The sequence below is a fragment of the Botrytis porri genome (genome assembly GCF_014898465.1).
Source record: "Botrytis porri strain MUCL 3234 chromosome Unknown BPOR_023, whole genome shotgun sequence".
NCBI classification, from domain to species: Eukaryota; Fungi; Ascomycota; class Leotiomycetes; order Helotiales; family Sclerotiniaceae; genus Botrytis; species Botrytis porri.
In genome coordinates, this window is record NW_024066097.1 from 163,786 (window position 1) to 181,323 (window position 17,538).

Here is a 17,538-nt window from a genome sequence, read left to right on the forward strand (position 1 = left end):
TCCTCATATACACCATAAGACACAAACAAACGACATTCCGCTGTGAAGTTCATGAATAAGATGCTCGCCAGCCATGCCATGCCCATCAACATGCCCCAACTTCAGCGAAAGCGAAAGCAGACCTCAAAACCCCCAACGCCCCATCCCAAAGAAAAAGAATCAACACAGATGTAAAAACGAGAAAAACGCCAACCCCTATGTAAATGCTGAATCAAAGCTCAAACCAAACAATGACAAGTGACATAACCCCAAAAGCAAACAACGTTACCCATCCTTCCATCTAGTCCTCTTGGGGAAAATGTAACCGTGAATGATTGGATATTGTGGTATGTAAGGAGCAAAGGACAAAGTTTGGAACATAAGCTGTGATTGTAATGTTTCTGTTGTGACAACCCCGTTTTGGTTTTTCATATGCATGCCCCAATGAATGAACGCCGTTATATTATTAGTTTGTATTGGGCAAGCTGTTGTAGAATTTCGAATATGGATTCATATGACTGGCTGAAGGTACGTTTGCGAAGCGAATGAATCTTGGATCATAAAAGAGGTCGAACCAGTTGATTTAACAAGGCGTCAAGCTCTTTCCAATTCTCAAGCTTCTCCGCGAATTTACGATGTTTGCGTGAGACGACATGCTATGGAACAATTAGTATGATAAAAATCACCAGATGAAAAGGAATTTACCTCATCAAAGTCTTCAAATTTATCGGCGCAATTTTCACAGTATCCAGGCTTTGGATCACGTTTCTCAAGCTTTCTTTGTTGAACAGCTTTTGCTTTGCGAGAAGCTTCCATCTTTCTTGCCGCTTCTTCTTTTTCTGTAGGAATATCATCCTCTTCAATTACACCAAGTTTCTTTTGTGCCTCACGCTTCGCAGGACGAGTGGCTGTATCTTCTCTTACAGCAGCAGTGATGTCAGTCAAACGATGGGATCCGGTTCCACCATTCGTCTTCTCAAGAACCTTTCTCTGCAACCCATGTATCTCTTTACTTGTTCCAGCTTTGAGTCCAGGTTGAGCTGCAGTTGAAGAAATCATTTGAGAACGAATAGCAGAAGTAATGTTTGATGGTTGAACTCCCGATGCAACAGGCTCACCTCCAAACAATCTCCCAACCCCAGCACGACTGACGAATGCGTTTTGCCCTCGAGAAGAAGACTCAAGTTCCGCACGATTACTTCTATCAGTATCAAATGGATTAGCTTGGTTTGTCGAGACAGTAACACTTCTATTTGCTCCATCATCAAGTTGGGATAGTGCTCGTTTGTTGATTGCCTTTGGTGGTTGCATTTTAGCTGCTTCAACCGCAGCGGCAGCTCTTGTCCTTGGAATTGCAGCCCTCTCTTTTTCCTTTTGCCTTTGAATACGGATCAATTCCTTTTCTTTCTCCACCTCACGGCGGCTGTACTCTACTTCCTCCACAAATGGACACTTGCCATTTGCAACACTACGGAATTGAGGCCAATCTCCCTCTTCTTTGCGGGCGACTTTGTTATATTCTCGAACCATAATTGGCTTCTGCTTTTCATCGATATCGTGAATGTAGATATACGGCCCTCTAAATATAGTCATTTCTTTTGTAGCGACGCTGAGGTCCCGATCGGATGGTCCATAAATTCGTTCGTTCCTCAATAATTGGGATAGGTCAGCTTCTCGACCTCCTCTGCTTATCGTACCACCCTGAACGGAATGGCTCCTTGTGTTGTGACTATGTGCTGTTTGGTAACCAGTATCCGTGTCAAACATAGTTGTCATCATGCGTTGCAACTTTTCCAATGCCCATATCTTCATCCCCAACTCTCGTGCCTTGTATAGTACATCTGAGCTGCGGACTTGTTGTCGTCTTGTGTCTCCATCATGTCCTTGTGTATTAAGTCTTCTACCACCTGGAGCTTCAAATGTAAACTTCGATCGAGATTCCCTTGAATCTGCAGTCTCGGATGATCTGTCCAACAAAGAGGGGTTAATGGTGCCGTGTTGCGAATGTAACTTGGCGGTAGTTGAAGAAGTAAATGGGGTCTCCGGTGGAATTGATCGAGTGGTGACGACATGAGTGACCTCATGTGAGAAGAATTTTTCGTCGCGCTGAGAAGACGTCAACACAATCCGCGATACCCAATTACTTACACAGAGACATTACTTACTGCACCTAAGGCGAGAACCTGTTTGGTATATTTAAGTCGGACATCCTCTGGTATACTCTCGAAGTAGAAGACAAATTTTGGAAAACTCTTCCTATAATGCTTTTGCCATTGACGTATCGATTCCAAATTCTCCTCTGGTACCTTATCCGCCTTGGTAATCTGCTGTTGTTGAGCACCTCTATCACCTCTAGCTGCCACACACTTTCGTTCAAAATTGGATGGCTGAGTTGATCTCCGAGTAAAAATCCTTCCTTCACCCGATACTTGGCCAATACTTTGGCGTGGAGGTGTTCTTAGGGGTTGATGATGTGCATCTAGCATCTGCTTTTTCGCCGGGGGTGGTTGTCCATATGCATCTTCGCGTTGTATATTGGCGTATGATCGTTTTTGTTTAGTTGTGGTGGAAGCTACCGCTCGATATGGGGAATTAGCGACATTGGAGATGGTGGAGAGAGGCTGCCTCCTGGTCGACATATTGGTTGTTAATGTGACAGGTAATGGAGATAGTGATACTGTTGCCATATGCAAATATATCAATACTCTCTGTGTAGGACAGAGAAATTCCTGTGAAGGAGTTGGAGTGGGGGTGGTTCTCGCACGCGACTTTTGACACGGTTTATAACCACTTCCCTGAAGCTCTTCTTTTTTTATGTAGACATTAAGTAGATATGTTTCGAGAGTCTGGGGAAATGAATACCATTGAAAGGAATGAGCACAAAAGGGTCGTGAATACCACACGATTCAATGAATGTGGGTTGGGATAATGCTGGAGTGGTATGGTGGATGTTATTTTATTTTTTGGTGGTTGGTGGTGGTGGTGTGAAGTGAAGTGTCAATCTTTGTATGGTAGAAGTTATGGTTATGGGTAGGGTAAGGTTCCTTTTTTGGGGGGGGTGTGATGATGACTACGGAGCACTACTAGGTTTGAATGTTATGGTAGACAACAAAAGGCTTAAAAACAGCGCGAAGTGGATTCATCGATTATATTCACTCAGCAACATAGCAACCATTTTAAATTACCTTCCCCCGGTTGGTAAATAATGGATAATAAATACCTGGTAAATACTAATAACTTAATAATAATTAGATGCAAATTACTTCGTAGATGCTAAAATCATATACTGCCTGTCTAGGTCAATACTTGAGTAATTTAGAGGTAAATCTCGAACCAATCAAACCAATCAAACCAATGAAACCCTTTCAATTTATGCTTGATAATATTTTATCATCTAACTTACTCGTATTATACAGTACAGTACTGGAGTCTATGACTGCTAGGTTGGAACTCCCTACCTTGGTAAGAGGAATCTTAAATCTTAAACGTTCATTAGTGCTTGATGGCAGAACATGACAGAACGAAATATTAAGGTTGAGTCCGCAGAAAATAATATACTCACATAGCACAGGGAAAGACTCGAGAACCTCAATCCCATCCACTGGTAATCGCCAATCTATATCATGAAGTGTAGTCGAAGAACAAGATCACTGTTTCAGCAATTGGAAGGGACCAGTAGGAGTAGAGGAATATCATCTTCATCAATAATACCTTCGAGACCTCGATGTCAAGCTCAAGTATCGTCTGCAGCAACAAAATGTCACACAACATATCAATCAAGAAGAACATATGCTTCCATATCAGCTTCAGAACTTCAATTTGGTCAACCGGTTCATGAAACCCATCCGCACTTACTTAATGCTGGAGAAGGTATGAAGATGAATTCAACGATATGATTACAACAAAACTAAATACAGTGATCAGTTACTCCAGGTATTTCTGCGCAAGAATATGCGGATCGACGAGCAGATTTCGCTGCAAAACTTCCTCCAAATTCAATCGCCATCTTGAGAGGGGCAGATATCAAATATAGGTCTGGGGCTGTATTTCATGAATTTCACCAGCAATCAAATTTCTTCTATCTTACGGGATTTAATGAACCAGAGGCAATTGCAGTAATACAGAGAATGGAGTCTTCAGAATTTATATTTCACCTATTTGTTAGACCTAAAGACCCGCAGGCAGAACTTTGGGATGGTGCTAGATCTGGGGAACAAGCAGCCTTGGATGTTTTCAATGCTGATGAAGTAAGAGACCTGTTCCTACCATACTTCACAAACAACAACAATGCTAACATTGACATAGTCTGGGGATGTCAACCAGGCAGCTTCATATCTAAGGCCACTTATTGAAGGAGCTAGTGAAATATATATGGATGTTAAAGAATCTTTCCTTGGGGGTACTCTGGACTCCATCCAAGGTGTAATGAAACAAAAGGATCTTATGCAACTCTTTCGCGATGCCAAAGCAAAAAAATCGAAACCAATTGGGCCGTTGATAAACGAATTAAGGGCCATCAAAAGTGATGCCGAAATCGAAAATATGCGAAAAGCAGGTAAAGTCTCCGGCAGATCTTTTACAAATGCTATGCGGAAACGATGGACTGAAGAAAAACATCTTGGCGCATTTCTTGAATTTGATTATAAAATCGGAGGTTGTGAGAAGAGTGCTTATGTGCCAGTCATTGGAGGTGGGAGAAATGCCCAGAGCATACATTACGTTTCCAACAACGATATACTACGAGATGGCGAGCTTGTTCTGGTAGACGCCGGTGGACAATATGGTGGATATATTACGGATATTACTCGAACATGGCCCATCAATGGCAAATTTACAGATGCCCAGAAAGATCTCTACGAAGCACTTTTAAAAGTACAGCGAAGTAGTGTTGCGCTATGCAGGGAAAGTTCAAACATGACTTTGGACAAAATCCACGCAGTTACCAGAAATGGTCTCACAGATCAATTGAAACAGTTAGGATTCGATATGTCTGGAAGTGCTATCGATACCCTGTTTCCTCATCACGTCGGTCATTATATTGGACTTGATGTTCACGATACTCCAGGATATTCTCGAAGTAACCTTCTCAGGGAAGGACATTGTATTACGATCGAGCCGGGAATTTATGTACCAAATGATGAGCGCTGGCCAGCTCATTTTAGGGGCATGGGCATCAGAATTGAGGATAGCATTTGTATACAGGAGGATTCACCTCTAGTATTAACTACCGAGGCCGTGAAGGAGGTTGTAGATATCGAAGCTCTACGCGATTAGATAAAAGGGGGTAAATGAATTGTATGATAATGATGTATACCACTCCGAACAAAAAAGTAAATGTATATACCCACAAATCAATCGAGATTGATAACGTCCGAATAGATGCTGAGTACTTTACACATGGAGCTTTGGCATGCCTTTCTTTCCACTGAGCCCATTTTAATTCAAAAAACCCATTAGTAGCACGAGGGAAAGATTATTATTCCTGGTAGATCGAGTGTCCCCAGTAAACTTCTAGTGAGTTCCCGGTGAGCTTAAAAATGATCTGCCGAAACTTGAAATAAGGGTTCACCTCAAAACCTTGCCCCACTCTCCACTCAGTCGGCCGCAACTCCGCATCAAAGTCCGCATCATATCATCGGCCTCAGCCTCGTCTCATTCATTTCCATCATCGTACAATCTCGTCCCCCAAACTCAACCTCACATTGCATAACATTACTTCGTTACATCGGAATAAAACCAAAACTTTCTGAAGCCATCTAAAATCGGATTTCCAGCCACGAAACAAAACACACCGAACTCTTACACACACAAACCCAACCCACACCACCAAACAATGAGCTCTCCCAACCCCAACCCCGACACCTCTCCCCTCCCCTCCCGCACTCCCACCCCCACAACCCCCACCACCTCCCTCCCTACCCACCCACGCACCCACTCAGGCATCCCGGATCTCCCACCCTCCTCCCCCACTCTCCCCCTAACCATGACCTCCTCCCTCCTACTCACCAATCTCCCGCGCGACTCCAGCACCGCGCTCGAATCTGCATTTGTGTTTCCCACCCCGAAAATCACAGTGCGGTTTCAGCCGATTGGGTCGGCGCCCGCGTTGCAGAGACCCGTGTCGAAGATTAGTTCGACGCAGAGGTTTGAGACGGTCGTGGCGTATCTGAGGAGGGTGTTGAAGTTGGATCGGAATGCGGGGGGAGGGGGAGAGAGGGAAAGTGTGTTTTTGTATGTGAATAGTTGTTTTGCGCCGGCGTTGGATGAGGTGGTGGGGAACTTGCATAGGGTGAGTGATTTTGGGACTTGCTTATGCGAGGGTGTAGGATGAGGGTTAGGGATGGATTAATGCTAATTCTTGGAATAGTGCTTTAAAGATTCGAAGGACCAGCTTATTGTTACCTATTCGATGACGCCGGCATTTGGATGATCGAACGGCATACGATACACGGTAGTCAGTCATTCAAACATTCAAACGAAACAATTAGCATGGGGTATCAACTGCTTTTTTAAACTAGATTTGGGTTGGTATACAGAAAAATCATATTTCTATGGGGCATCTAAAAGCTAAGCAAATATTGGGAACCTAAAAGCTGGACAAACACGCCTGCAATCTAACAACATCGATAATTTATCCACAACACCTCAATCCATTTTGCTAATCGCACTTCGAAAGTCCTCGAGCTCCTTCTCTGGAATCGGATATGTATGCTCTGGGGCTGGGTAGGCTCGAGACTTCGTTTCTTCGCGGTATTCCGTCATGGCTTTTAAGCTTTCGCTCCAGACATCACCATATTTCTTTACAAATTTTGGGAGGAATCGACCGGGTGGGAAATTGCCAGTCATGTCAACTTGCACCAGAACTTGTCCCGAGCAACCATTTCCTGCGCCAATGCCTATTGTAGGGATAGATAACCTCTCAGTTATGAGTGTTGCGACTTCTTGAGGAACAGCTTCAACGACCATTGCGAAAGCACCGGCTTCTTGGACGGTGAGCGCATCTTCGAGAACTTTCAGTGCACCGGCACAAGTTTTACCCTGCACGCGGAAGCCACCGAGGGAATTTTGGCGTTGAGGTGTGAGGCCGATATGGCCTAGGACCGGAATGCCTGCGGTCGTGAGTTTTTTGATGGTAGGAGCCATTTCTACACCTCCTTCTAATTTAATGCCTTGCATTCGACCTTCCTTCACAAATCGAAAAGCGGATTCGAGAGCTTGCTCGGGAGATATTTCATATGATCCCATGGGAAGATCTCCAACCTGATGATTTAGTTTGTTAGTAAAGGAGGTGCATGAATTGAGGGAATACGGGAATGTACATACAGTGAAAGCAGCTTGTGCAGCACGCGATACAGAACGACAATGCATCAACATCTCTTCCATGATAACTTCACTAGTATCCTCCATTCCCAAGGCTACCATGGCCAAACTATCTCCCACTAAAACTATATCCATACCCGCGACATCCGCGACATGACCACTGGGGAAATCATGAGCCGTCATCACAGCAATGGGTTCCCCTTTCTTATACATAGACCTCAATGTCGTCATAGTGACCTTCTTCCTCGCACTCTGTGAGCCCATAGGACTATGCGAACTTTTTCTGATTTGACATTGTGCAAGAAATGGTCTCACAGCAAAAGATGCTGGTCGTGAATATTGCTTCAATAGTGTGCGCGTGCTCAACTTCATGATGGGAAATGATGAAGACATGGATGAAATTGATGGAAAGAAATGCACACGGATCGAAATTGATGATTAGAAAACTTTGAAGATGGATGATGGAGAGCCATTATTAGAATTGCGGAGGCCTATAACAAACTTTTTGATGAGGTCGTGATGATTATTGCGCTGTGGTTTCCATACTGGAGCGTAAAGAGACATACATTATTTTCATTATTTGCGGTTCATTTTGTCGCTTGGGGGGGGGGGATTCTTTGAGCCGAGGGATGGGTCTAGATTATGTATTATGTAAGGGGAACCGAGGCGGTAGTTTTGGGTGGAAGAAAAGGGTGATGATGGATGGCATTAGATGAGATATGAGATATGAGATACTTACTATTGATTCTTGATTCTTCTGGGACCTGAGTTATTATTCATATATAGTTATTTAGGTATGGCTCGAACATAGTACCACCATGAGGATAAATCGATTGACTTCTGTGGAAGGACATCCTTGATACAAAAAGCGCTTTCTTTCCCCTCCTTTCCAGTGTAATACCGTTATACCGTTATACCGTTACCGTTCAAAATGGTCGCAGCATTCAGATCATGCAATGTACTACTTGTGGTGTACCTGAGAATTATCTTCCATCGTTCAATCACAATTGAGGCCTTCTTGTGAACCATACCGGTTGAGATGTGGGTGAGGCTGTGATTTCTATAAAAGTGAAAAGTACGGAGTATATGTTACAGTATGATGATAATGTGTTTACCCCTCCTCGCCTTTACATTTCTTGATCCACGATCCATATCCGGACAAAGACCAAATCCAGGTTAAGGTTAAGTTACCGGTATTATCATTACACAGATTACATAGCCACCCACCCTTATTACCATTTTCAAACCATCTCACGAGACCAACGCGGGCGCATGAATCGGCAACTACCGATTGTTACCGCTTTATCGCTCAGATAAGGACTATACGGTCCACTGTCTAGCTGCTACTACAACAAACTCCAAGATCAGTTCTCTCCTCATATAAACTCATTATTTCACCATTTCACCATTTCACCATTTCGCCATTTCGCCATTTCGCCATTTTTCTAAATCTACAATTTTTGCCAAATTCTTGAATCGAACACTTGCTTAATCCAGAATTCAAACTCATAAACTCAAACGTCAAAATGTCGAGTCCTAGACGGAGGATTGAGACTGATGTAAGTGACATCCTATAGTCATTATTTGGATCAGTTAAAAGACTAACGTCTGCTTTTGGATGTATAGGTCATGAAGTCAGTATTTATGATTTGAGAACGTGTCTTTTTGAGGATCTCTAGCTAACAGTGTCATTCTAGGATGTATGCGACACCTTTTCACAGCTAGTCCGATGGATTTATGCTTCAGTGCTTACCAGGAGTATAGGTTGATGTCGGATTATGAGGTGACTCTTGTAAATGACAATAGTGAGTTGGAAATATACCCATACAGTCTGCAGAAATTCTAACCTTTTATCTAGTGTATGTATTATGTTGAGAAGAACTTTGGAATCAACCGCTCATGTAATGACCATAACAGGCAAGAGTTCTATGTCCGCTTCAAGGGACCAGCAGAGAGTGAGTTTACTTCCCTTCCCTTCCCTATCCCTCCCCTCTCCTCCGACACTCCCTCCTCTCAAACACATAAACTAATGGCTACTCTCACAGCACCATTCGAAGGCGGACTCTGGAAAATCCACGTCGAACTCCCAGATCAATATCCCTACAAATCCCCCAGCATCGGTTTCGAAAACCGCATCTTTCACCCCAATATCGATGAGTTGTAGGCCCTTTACCTACCACCTACACGGTGGAACAGATTACTTACTGAGACTGTCTTCATAGATCCGGTTCCGTATGTCTCGATGTGATTAATCAAACTTGGTCGCCAATGTTCGATATGATCAATATCTTCGAAGTCTTTCTCCCACAATTACTTCGATATCCGAACCCGACGGATCCACTGAATGGAGAGGCCGCCGCATTACTCATGAGGGATTCGAAAGCGTATGATGCGAAGGTTAAAGGTGTGTATTTCTGGGGATTACAAGGAAGGATTTTATAAGGGGATAGGATGGGAACTGATGAAATGTAGAATATGTAACGAAATACGCAAGCGGAGACGCAGCAGACGATGCGGGCGCCGACGAATCAGATGACGGTACCATGTCCTCGGTAGCCAGTTTTGACGACGATGATGATAATGAAGAAGCAGCGGGTACAATGGAGGAAATCTAAAGTGCACCTGAATCGTTCGCGGCCAGTTTGGTTGGTCCTAGATAATGGATGAATGGATGGATATTTTATAAAGGCATACGCATTTCACGCATATTTTCACCGGTGTTCATATGGTCTGGTTATGGATACTATTTTCTGGATATTGACGCAGGGCTTAGGAGTTTGATTGAAGTGCAAATAATTTGATTGGGCGGGGTATAACATGGGCCTCGCTACTCAATCTTCTTTCTCGTGTGATATTTTCGAGGTTTCGAGATGCAAAGAGCAAAGCACCATTGATTAGGGTGTGAAGGTGAATGTGGATGGGGAGGTGATTGAATGGTGAAATTTTAGCGTGTTCACTGGACTGGTTACCTAGCTAGTAGGCAGGCGGACTGACAGCGAGTAGGTAGTTGAGAGTGAGAATTCAACGGCTGTTAAGTGCTTGTTTTAAGTGAACCAATTCAATGCCAATCCACTTTTCATACCTCGAAGGTTGCTACACATACCGATATCTCCTTGTGAGAATTCGATCAGGATCTGAAGGTTGTCTTTGAAACTGATGCTCAGACGTCGTGGGCGCTGATGTTATATCCCAATATAACAAAAAGAAAGATCTCACATCATGACGGAGAAGAGTGTGATAGAAGTACAAACAAAGTAACTCTCGTATGGATCAATTTTATCTGTTTTCTTAACCCTCCATCTATAATCTCCTAGGCCAACCCTATATCATATGTTATATAAAGAAGCTATTCAAACCTTCAACTAAAGAATGAGATAGCTGTTAGATACTTCTTATCTCGAATCAAACATTGACCAGTCGAGTATTCTCATCGTTACTGGATTACTTCCTCATCGATTATTCCGAGAGTGAAGATCTTCTTTCTGGTTCTGGTTTGTGCGTACTGTTAGAAGTGGTAGCTCTGTTGGTATTTTTTGAGTAATCTCATCGGCAGGATCAAGTCGGCGAGTAGTTTCGACTTCATTAACGCGATAGGTAGTCTAAACTCTATTAGTGGTATTGAATGTATAGTACTCGGCGAATTAACTAAAGATGTATAGTATAAATTGAAAAGATTTATAACTTTAACATTTTTGAATAGAATAAGCTATAATTGATATATATAATTAATGAATATGATAATTATAATATATAAAAATTTCTAAAAAATTAAAATTAAAATGATTGAAATAAAAGCGATTAAATCTATTTTTTTTTTTCAAAAAGTATTTATTTTTGAATATTCTTTTCGATTTTTAATAGTTCAATTAATTTATTACTTTTGATATCGAAATCTAAATACATTATTAAATAAAAACTTTACTCTTTAATACGTATTTTTTTATAAAGATTTATTTACAATCGAAAAAAGTTATTTATATTTAAGATAGAAAAAAGATTTTTTTTGAAAGAATAAATTTATTTATTTTCAAGATTATTAAGAATATTAAGGATAAAAATCCAAAAAATTAATTCATTTATTTAATTTTAATCTTTAATTTTTTTAAAAAAAAGATTTAAAAAGAAACATCTTTTTTAAATAAAATATTATTTAATTTTCATTTAGGTTCTAAAATATAAAAATAAAAGATTCAAAATTGATAGAGATATATAAAATCTAAAATGTATTATGAAATTGTACTTATTTTTATTAATTTATTAATTTTAATATATTACACCTCTTTTATTTTTTATTTAAATTCTATCAAACTTTATTTCTATATGGAAAATATATATATAAATTTCTATATAAAATTTTATTAAATTAGAATTACATTTGTAGAAGTTATATTTCATTTTAGTTTATATTATACATCTTTAATTATTTTATCGAATAACATAGATTTAATTAATAGTAGTAGTAAATTCTTAATCGATTCAATCTATCTATAGCTAAGCTATAGTACGTACCAACTGCTATTAGTCAAAACACGTTTTCATACTAAAACTTATCATTTATATTTATGAATTTCTTAATAATTAATAATAAAATCTAAGTATTTTCTTATATATATATTGATTTAATTTATAAATTGTTAAATAAAAATAATATTAATTTTTTTTTAATATTTTATTGATCGAATTATAGAAATTCAAAGTAATATTATTTTAAGAATAATGAGATTTATTAATAAAATAAACGAAAATCAAATAACTTTTTTAAGATTTTAATTCAATCGTATAAATTCTCATAATATAAATTTCTAAGGATTTTAAATTTTTGAAAATATCAAATTGTATTATAAAAATTCTATAAAAATAAATTTTGAAATAATTTTATTTATATATCATAAAGATTTTAGTATTTGAAAATATAGTAAAATTTTGATTTTTGATGTGAAAATGAGTTTGAGCTGATAGCAGTTGATTAGTATTATATACTAATTATACGATATATTTATATAATATTAATTATATGAAGGAGATGAAAAAAACAATAATAACCTATTATTTTTTAAATAATCTTTAAGTTTATTATTATTAAATTATATTATAGTATGAAACCTTTATAGTCTTTTCTTTTACTTTTTAATAATCTTTATAATCTCTTACTTTTTATATTTATCTTTATTATTCCTTTCTGCTTTATTTAATTTCTTTCAATGTATTAAATTCTATAGTTAGTATATTATTATTTTATTATAGGAATATTTTTATTCTCAAATTTCTAATCTTTCGATTTTTAAATCTTATTTATAATATAAGCGATTTCAATTTCAATCTTATAATATAGAATATTTCTGTTGGTATCATCATGGGGATGGTGAAGTCAATATAGTACTATGGTTCACACTGTTGTTATATTGCTTGAGGTTCTAAAAGCTAGGGCTACGAAACGTATTTGCTGTAGTATCGGAAGACGCTAGCGTCAACGCTAGCGTAGTCACATGATCCCTGTCCCAACAATTTCATTTTTGATTTTCTTCTTTTAATATTTCAATTAAATTAGGTTCTATTTAAAACCTATTGTTTTCGTTTTTATTTTATTTTATTAACATTATTCCTTTAATAAAAGAGGATTAAGTCATATAATGAAGAAAATTAATGGTTATATAACTAAGTTTAACTTATATTTGATATACTAATAATCTGAAATAAATCGTATAATAAACATAAGATAGATTGTTATGTCGATTTTGAGTATAATATATATTTTGTATTATTAAGTGTTGGACGGACTTGATAAGATGTATATATATAATATGTATAATTAAAAAGGTTGTTTATTTTTGTCTATCCTCTTTATATAAAAAGGGAATTGTTATATTTATATATGTATACTATCCTCATTTACACACTTCGTATGTATGTAGGGTAAAGTGTGATATGTAATGTCATATTGATGGTCATGTGTTCCGACATTGAGAATTACTATTCTTTAAGTAATTAATAGTATATCATATAACGTAGTTTAACATTGAGTGGCCTATATCATTGAGTGGCCCATTTCAAAATATACTAATATCAAGCCTTTTTTAATATTTATATTTTAATAATCAAACATTATTTTTGTAAAAGAAAAAGATATTAAATAATAATAATAAATAATTTTTTAAAAAACTAGTTTTTATATAAATATTTCTATTATATTTTAAAAAAAATTCGAAATTGTTATGATTTTTGTTATAAAAATATTATTTTAATAATAACCCATATAAGAATTTGGATTCTAAAAAAAATTAGATTTTTATAATATTTATATAATTAAATATTCTAATTTCAATTTTTAAAAAATTCTATCAATAAATGAATAAAGTGTACGATTACATACAAACGAATTTTATATATATTTTGAAGTGGACCACTTGATGATATAGGCTATTCGGTGTTAAACTACGTTAATATAAGAGAGTTATAATTAATATCGATATATTACGATTTCTATTATGTTTGAGAATTGTCTTTATATATATAGATTATATTATGTCGAGATTTGAAGAATGTTATTTCTTAATATAAAGTGATTATAGATATTATAGAAGGATTTTATTTTTGTATATTAATAATCTTATTAAAAGTATTTTTTAAAATAAGTAGGGTTTTTTAAAAAGATTTTATTTTTTGATTTTCTTATATTTAAAAAGTTTCTTATTTATATATAAGATTTCTTTCAAATATGAAAAAAAACTAAGAAGAGTTTTTCCAAAATAACTCTCTAATTTATATCGTATTCGAATTAAGAAATCATTTTATACTCTTTCCTATAATTATTAAGTTAGTATTTACTTAGATTGAGTAGTTGTTATTATTAATATAGGAAAGGAAATATATTATATTTATTTAGGATATTCGAAATAATTATTATTATTATATAAAGCAATTATATTAAATGAATTAATGGAAAAGATTTCTTAAAGATTTCTATAATGATTTAAATCTTTTAACATTTAGTAGTTTTATAAGAGGGTTTTATATATAAAGAAGAAGGTTTTTAGATGTAGAAAAATAAAGAAGGAAAATCTTTTCAAAAAGCCTTATTTATTTCGAGAAATATTTTTAATAAGATTATTAATATATAAAAATAAAATCCTTGTATAACATTTACAATTACTTTATATAAAAAAACAACGTTCTAAGAACTTCGATATAATATAATTTATAAAGATAGTTCTAAAATATAGTAGAAATTGTAATATATTGATATTGATTATATTCCTTTATAATATATAATATATTATTAGTCATTCAAAAAGAAAACAATGATTTTCAATAAGATAAAGTATATATTATATTAAAAATTAACATTATAATTCATTCTACACTTAATATATAATTTATTTTAAATTATTAATATATCAAATATAAGTTAATATTAACTACATAATTATTAACCTTCTTTACTATAAAACTTTAAGATTTTCCTATTAAAGAAATAATATTAATAATATGTTACGACGGATAACAAGAACTACAGGATTAGCATCACGTGACCATAAAAGCCGACAATCGAAATCGACTTTCGACTTTCGACTTTCGAAACTCGACCATCGGCTTTCGACAATCGACTCAAGAGTTAACAGAGCAGGAAGGTCTATATAAGGGAACAGGATTTCATTACAATGTAGAGCTTCGTGCTCAAGAACAATCATTAGTTTCATTACTATAGTTACGAGAATTGCAACCAGTTACAACCTTATTGAATTCCTACTTGAAGTCTAGTCTAAACCACCTCGAGAGATCTCTAGACACTTCCACGTGACCCTAGAGGCAGCTCCCGTAACATAATATGAAATAGAAATAAAAATAAAAATAATAAGTTTCAAATAAAATCTAATTTAATTGAAGTATTAAAAAAAGAAGATTAGAAATAAAATATTCTATAATATAAGATTAAAATTGAAATTATTAATATTATAAATAAAATTTCAAAAATTTAAGAATTAATAACTTAAAAGTAAAAATATTCTTATAATAAAGTAGTGATATATTAATTATAAGATTTAATATATTAAAAAGAATTAAATAAAGTAGAAAGAAATGATATAGATAAATATAAAAAGTAAAAGATTATAAAGGTTATAAAAGAATAAATGAAAAAGTTAAAGGCTCTATAATATAATAAGATTTTATAATAATAGATTTAAATAATCTTTAAAGGAGAATAAGTTTATGTTTATTTTTCTTTATTTACTTTATATAATTGAATACATAGAGACACATTATATAATTAGTATAGCTTAATTATAAATAGACTAAATCGATTAAGACTTTACTACTACTTCTATATAAGATTTCTTATAAAGCTATTAAGTATTAAAAGATTTAAATTATCATAAGAATCTTTAAGAAGTTCCTTTTATTAATTTATTTAATATGATTATTTTGTATAGTAATTGTCACGAGACTACCTCTGGAGCATTCAGAAGCTTTACTACTGAGCTAAACAGCCCAAAAGACTAAATCGACCACCCTACTTTCAAGCCACTCCTATTTTGAGCCACCCTTTTACACCAAAAATCGCTTTTTTGACCTATCAATATCTCTATCAATATATAAGCTAATTTAATAAAAATTTAAATATTTACAATTTAAGCCATTTTAGGCTTATTTTGAAATTTTGAAATTTTTAGGAATTTTCTATATTAAGATCTAAAGCTTTAAAATATCGATTTTTTAATTTATATAAGAATTATATATAAATTTAAAACTTTTATAAAATCTTTAATAACTTTTTAATGATAATAATTATTAAAAGAAAACTATAATGTGATTTATCATCGAGTGGACCACTTTCATCTCAATTCACACTTTCAAATTTATATTATTCAACAACAATTAAATCAATTAATTAAAACTATAAAGATTCTAATAATCTAGGATCTATTAAATCATTTTGATAAATCCTTATATTATACCTAGTCTTTTCATACTTACTATAGTATTAATTAGAAAATACTTTTTTATTAGAATTCCTCTCTTTTTAATATTCATTATATTAAATTTAAATATTAATCTTTTATTAAAATAATATATTAAAAGTTTCTTATTTAATAAATACTTTTCCTTAATATAATTAAAAAAATTTTATATATTAATACTTATTTAATATCTTATTTACTATTCGAAATGTATAAATCTTTATATTCAAAAATGTATTTTTATAAGTTAATCTTTCTATACTCTTAATTAAAGCTAATATAATTTTGAATATAAATATAAGGGAATTTAATTGATAATAAGTTATTTAAGATTTTATTAAAATTAATTATAAAAAAATTTCAAATGAATTATAAGAGGTTTAAGAGATTTATAAATCTTAATTAAAAAAGAGGGGAATAGGTATACAAATTTGAATATTCAATTTCGAAAGTATAGTTTTAGAATTGAAAGGTATTAAATCTATTTCTTAAAATCCTGATTTCATATTCTGAAAGATAATTGATTCTTCATATATAATTTTAAAAATTATAAAGAATTTAATCTTTAAAATATAATTAATATATACTTCAATAAATTCATTAATTTGATTATCATATAAACATTTTAGATTACTAAAATAGTTAATATTAAATAGCTGAATTAAATAATTTAAATATAATAATAAACTTAAATATATAATATCGTTTTCTTTATAATATATTTAAAAAGTTATTAATTTATAACTTTTATGCTTATTTAGTATTAATATTCGATATTTATCCTTTCTTTAATTCTTAATATATTTATCGAAATATTTCAATTATTTTAAATCTATCTTATTATTTATATATCTATTAAATATAGATTTAATAGTCTATTCTATAGAAAGATCGATTTCAATATACTAATTGAAGAAGTGAATTTATTTCTAAACTATTAGAAATGAGGAATAGTTTTATTCTTTTCATTTCCATATATTATTATTATAATTCATTCTCGATTGCCTAATTATATTAATTTATTTCTATTATATCTTTTAATATTAATTATAATCATTCTAAAGTATATTATATTTATTATAAAGTCTATTTCATTAAAATTGTAGAAATTGTTATTCAAAATATTGAATTTCGCTTGTATATTTGTAACTAATTGAAATCAGTTTTCAATAAGCTTAGAATTTTTATAAAAAGCTTTTTAAAAGTTATAAACATAATTAAAATATATTTTTAATTCAATTTAATATTTTACAAATTAATGTACTTAAAGCTTCCTAATATA

General features: G+C 33.9%; 5 protein-coding genes across 5 annotated transcripts; 3 read left to right on the forward strand and 2 right to left on the reverse strand.

The window, feature by feature from the left end:
- Positions 1–536: 536 nt before the first annotated feature.
- On the reverse strand, positions 537–2,618 carry EAF01_011632 (uncharacterized protein; the record flags this gene model as incomplete). The annotated part of the gene is made up of 3 exons (XM_038919890.1): positions 537–635; positions 685–2,085; positions 2,145–2,618. 3 exons carry the CDS (start codon positions 2,616–2,618, stop codon positions 537–539), a joined length of 1,974 nt encoding a protein of 657 aa, XP_038764594.1.
- Positions 2,619–3,407: 789 nt separating this feature from the next.
- Positions 3,408–5,253, forward strand: EAF01_011633 (uncharacterized protein; the record flags this gene model as incomplete). The annotated part of the gene is made up of 4 exons (XM_038919891.1): positions 3,408–3,441; positions 3,551–3,849; positions 3,904–4,226; positions 4,285–5,253. The coding sequence occupies exons 2-4, from the start codon at positions 3,603–3,605 to the stop codon at positions 5,251–5,253; spliced, it is 1,539 nt and encodes a 512-aa protein (XP_038764595.1). The 5' UTR covers positions 3,408–3,441; positions 3,551–3,602.
- A 559-nt stretch (positions 5,254–5,812) lies between these two features.
- EAF01_011634 (uncharacterized protein) lies at positions 5,813–6,409 on the forward strand (the record flags this gene model as incomplete). Its single annotated transcript, XM_038919892.1, has 2 exons — positions 5,813–6,268; positions 6,347–6,409. 2 exons carry the CDS (start codon positions 5,813–5,815, stop codon positions 6,407–6,409), a joined length of 519 nt encoding a protein of 172 aa, XP_038764596.1.
- Positions 6,410–6,624: 215 nt separating this feature from the next.
- Positions 6,625–7,692, reverse strand: EAF01_011635 (uncharacterized protein; the record flags this gene model as incomplete). The annotated part of the gene is made up of 2 exons (XM_038919893.1): positions 6,625–7,239; positions 7,303–7,692. The coding sequence occupies 2 exons, from the start codon at positions 7,690–7,692 to the stop codon at positions 6,625–6,627; spliced, it is 1,005 nt and encodes a 334-aa protein (XP_038764597.1).
- A 1,133-nt stretch (positions 7,693–8,825) lies between these two features.
- On the forward strand, positions 8,826–9,914 carry EAF01_011636 (uncharacterized protein; the record flags this gene model as incomplete). Its single annotated transcript, XM_038919894.1, has 5 exons — positions 8,826–8,858; positions 9,158–9,254; positions 9,345–9,459; positions 9,522–9,703; positions 9,772–9,914. The coding sequence occupies 5 exons, from the start codon at positions 8,826–8,828 to the stop codon at positions 9,912–9,914; spliced, it is 570 nt and encodes a 189-aa protein (XP_038764598.1).
- Between the last annotated feature and the right edge of the window lie 7,624 nt (positions 9,915–17,538).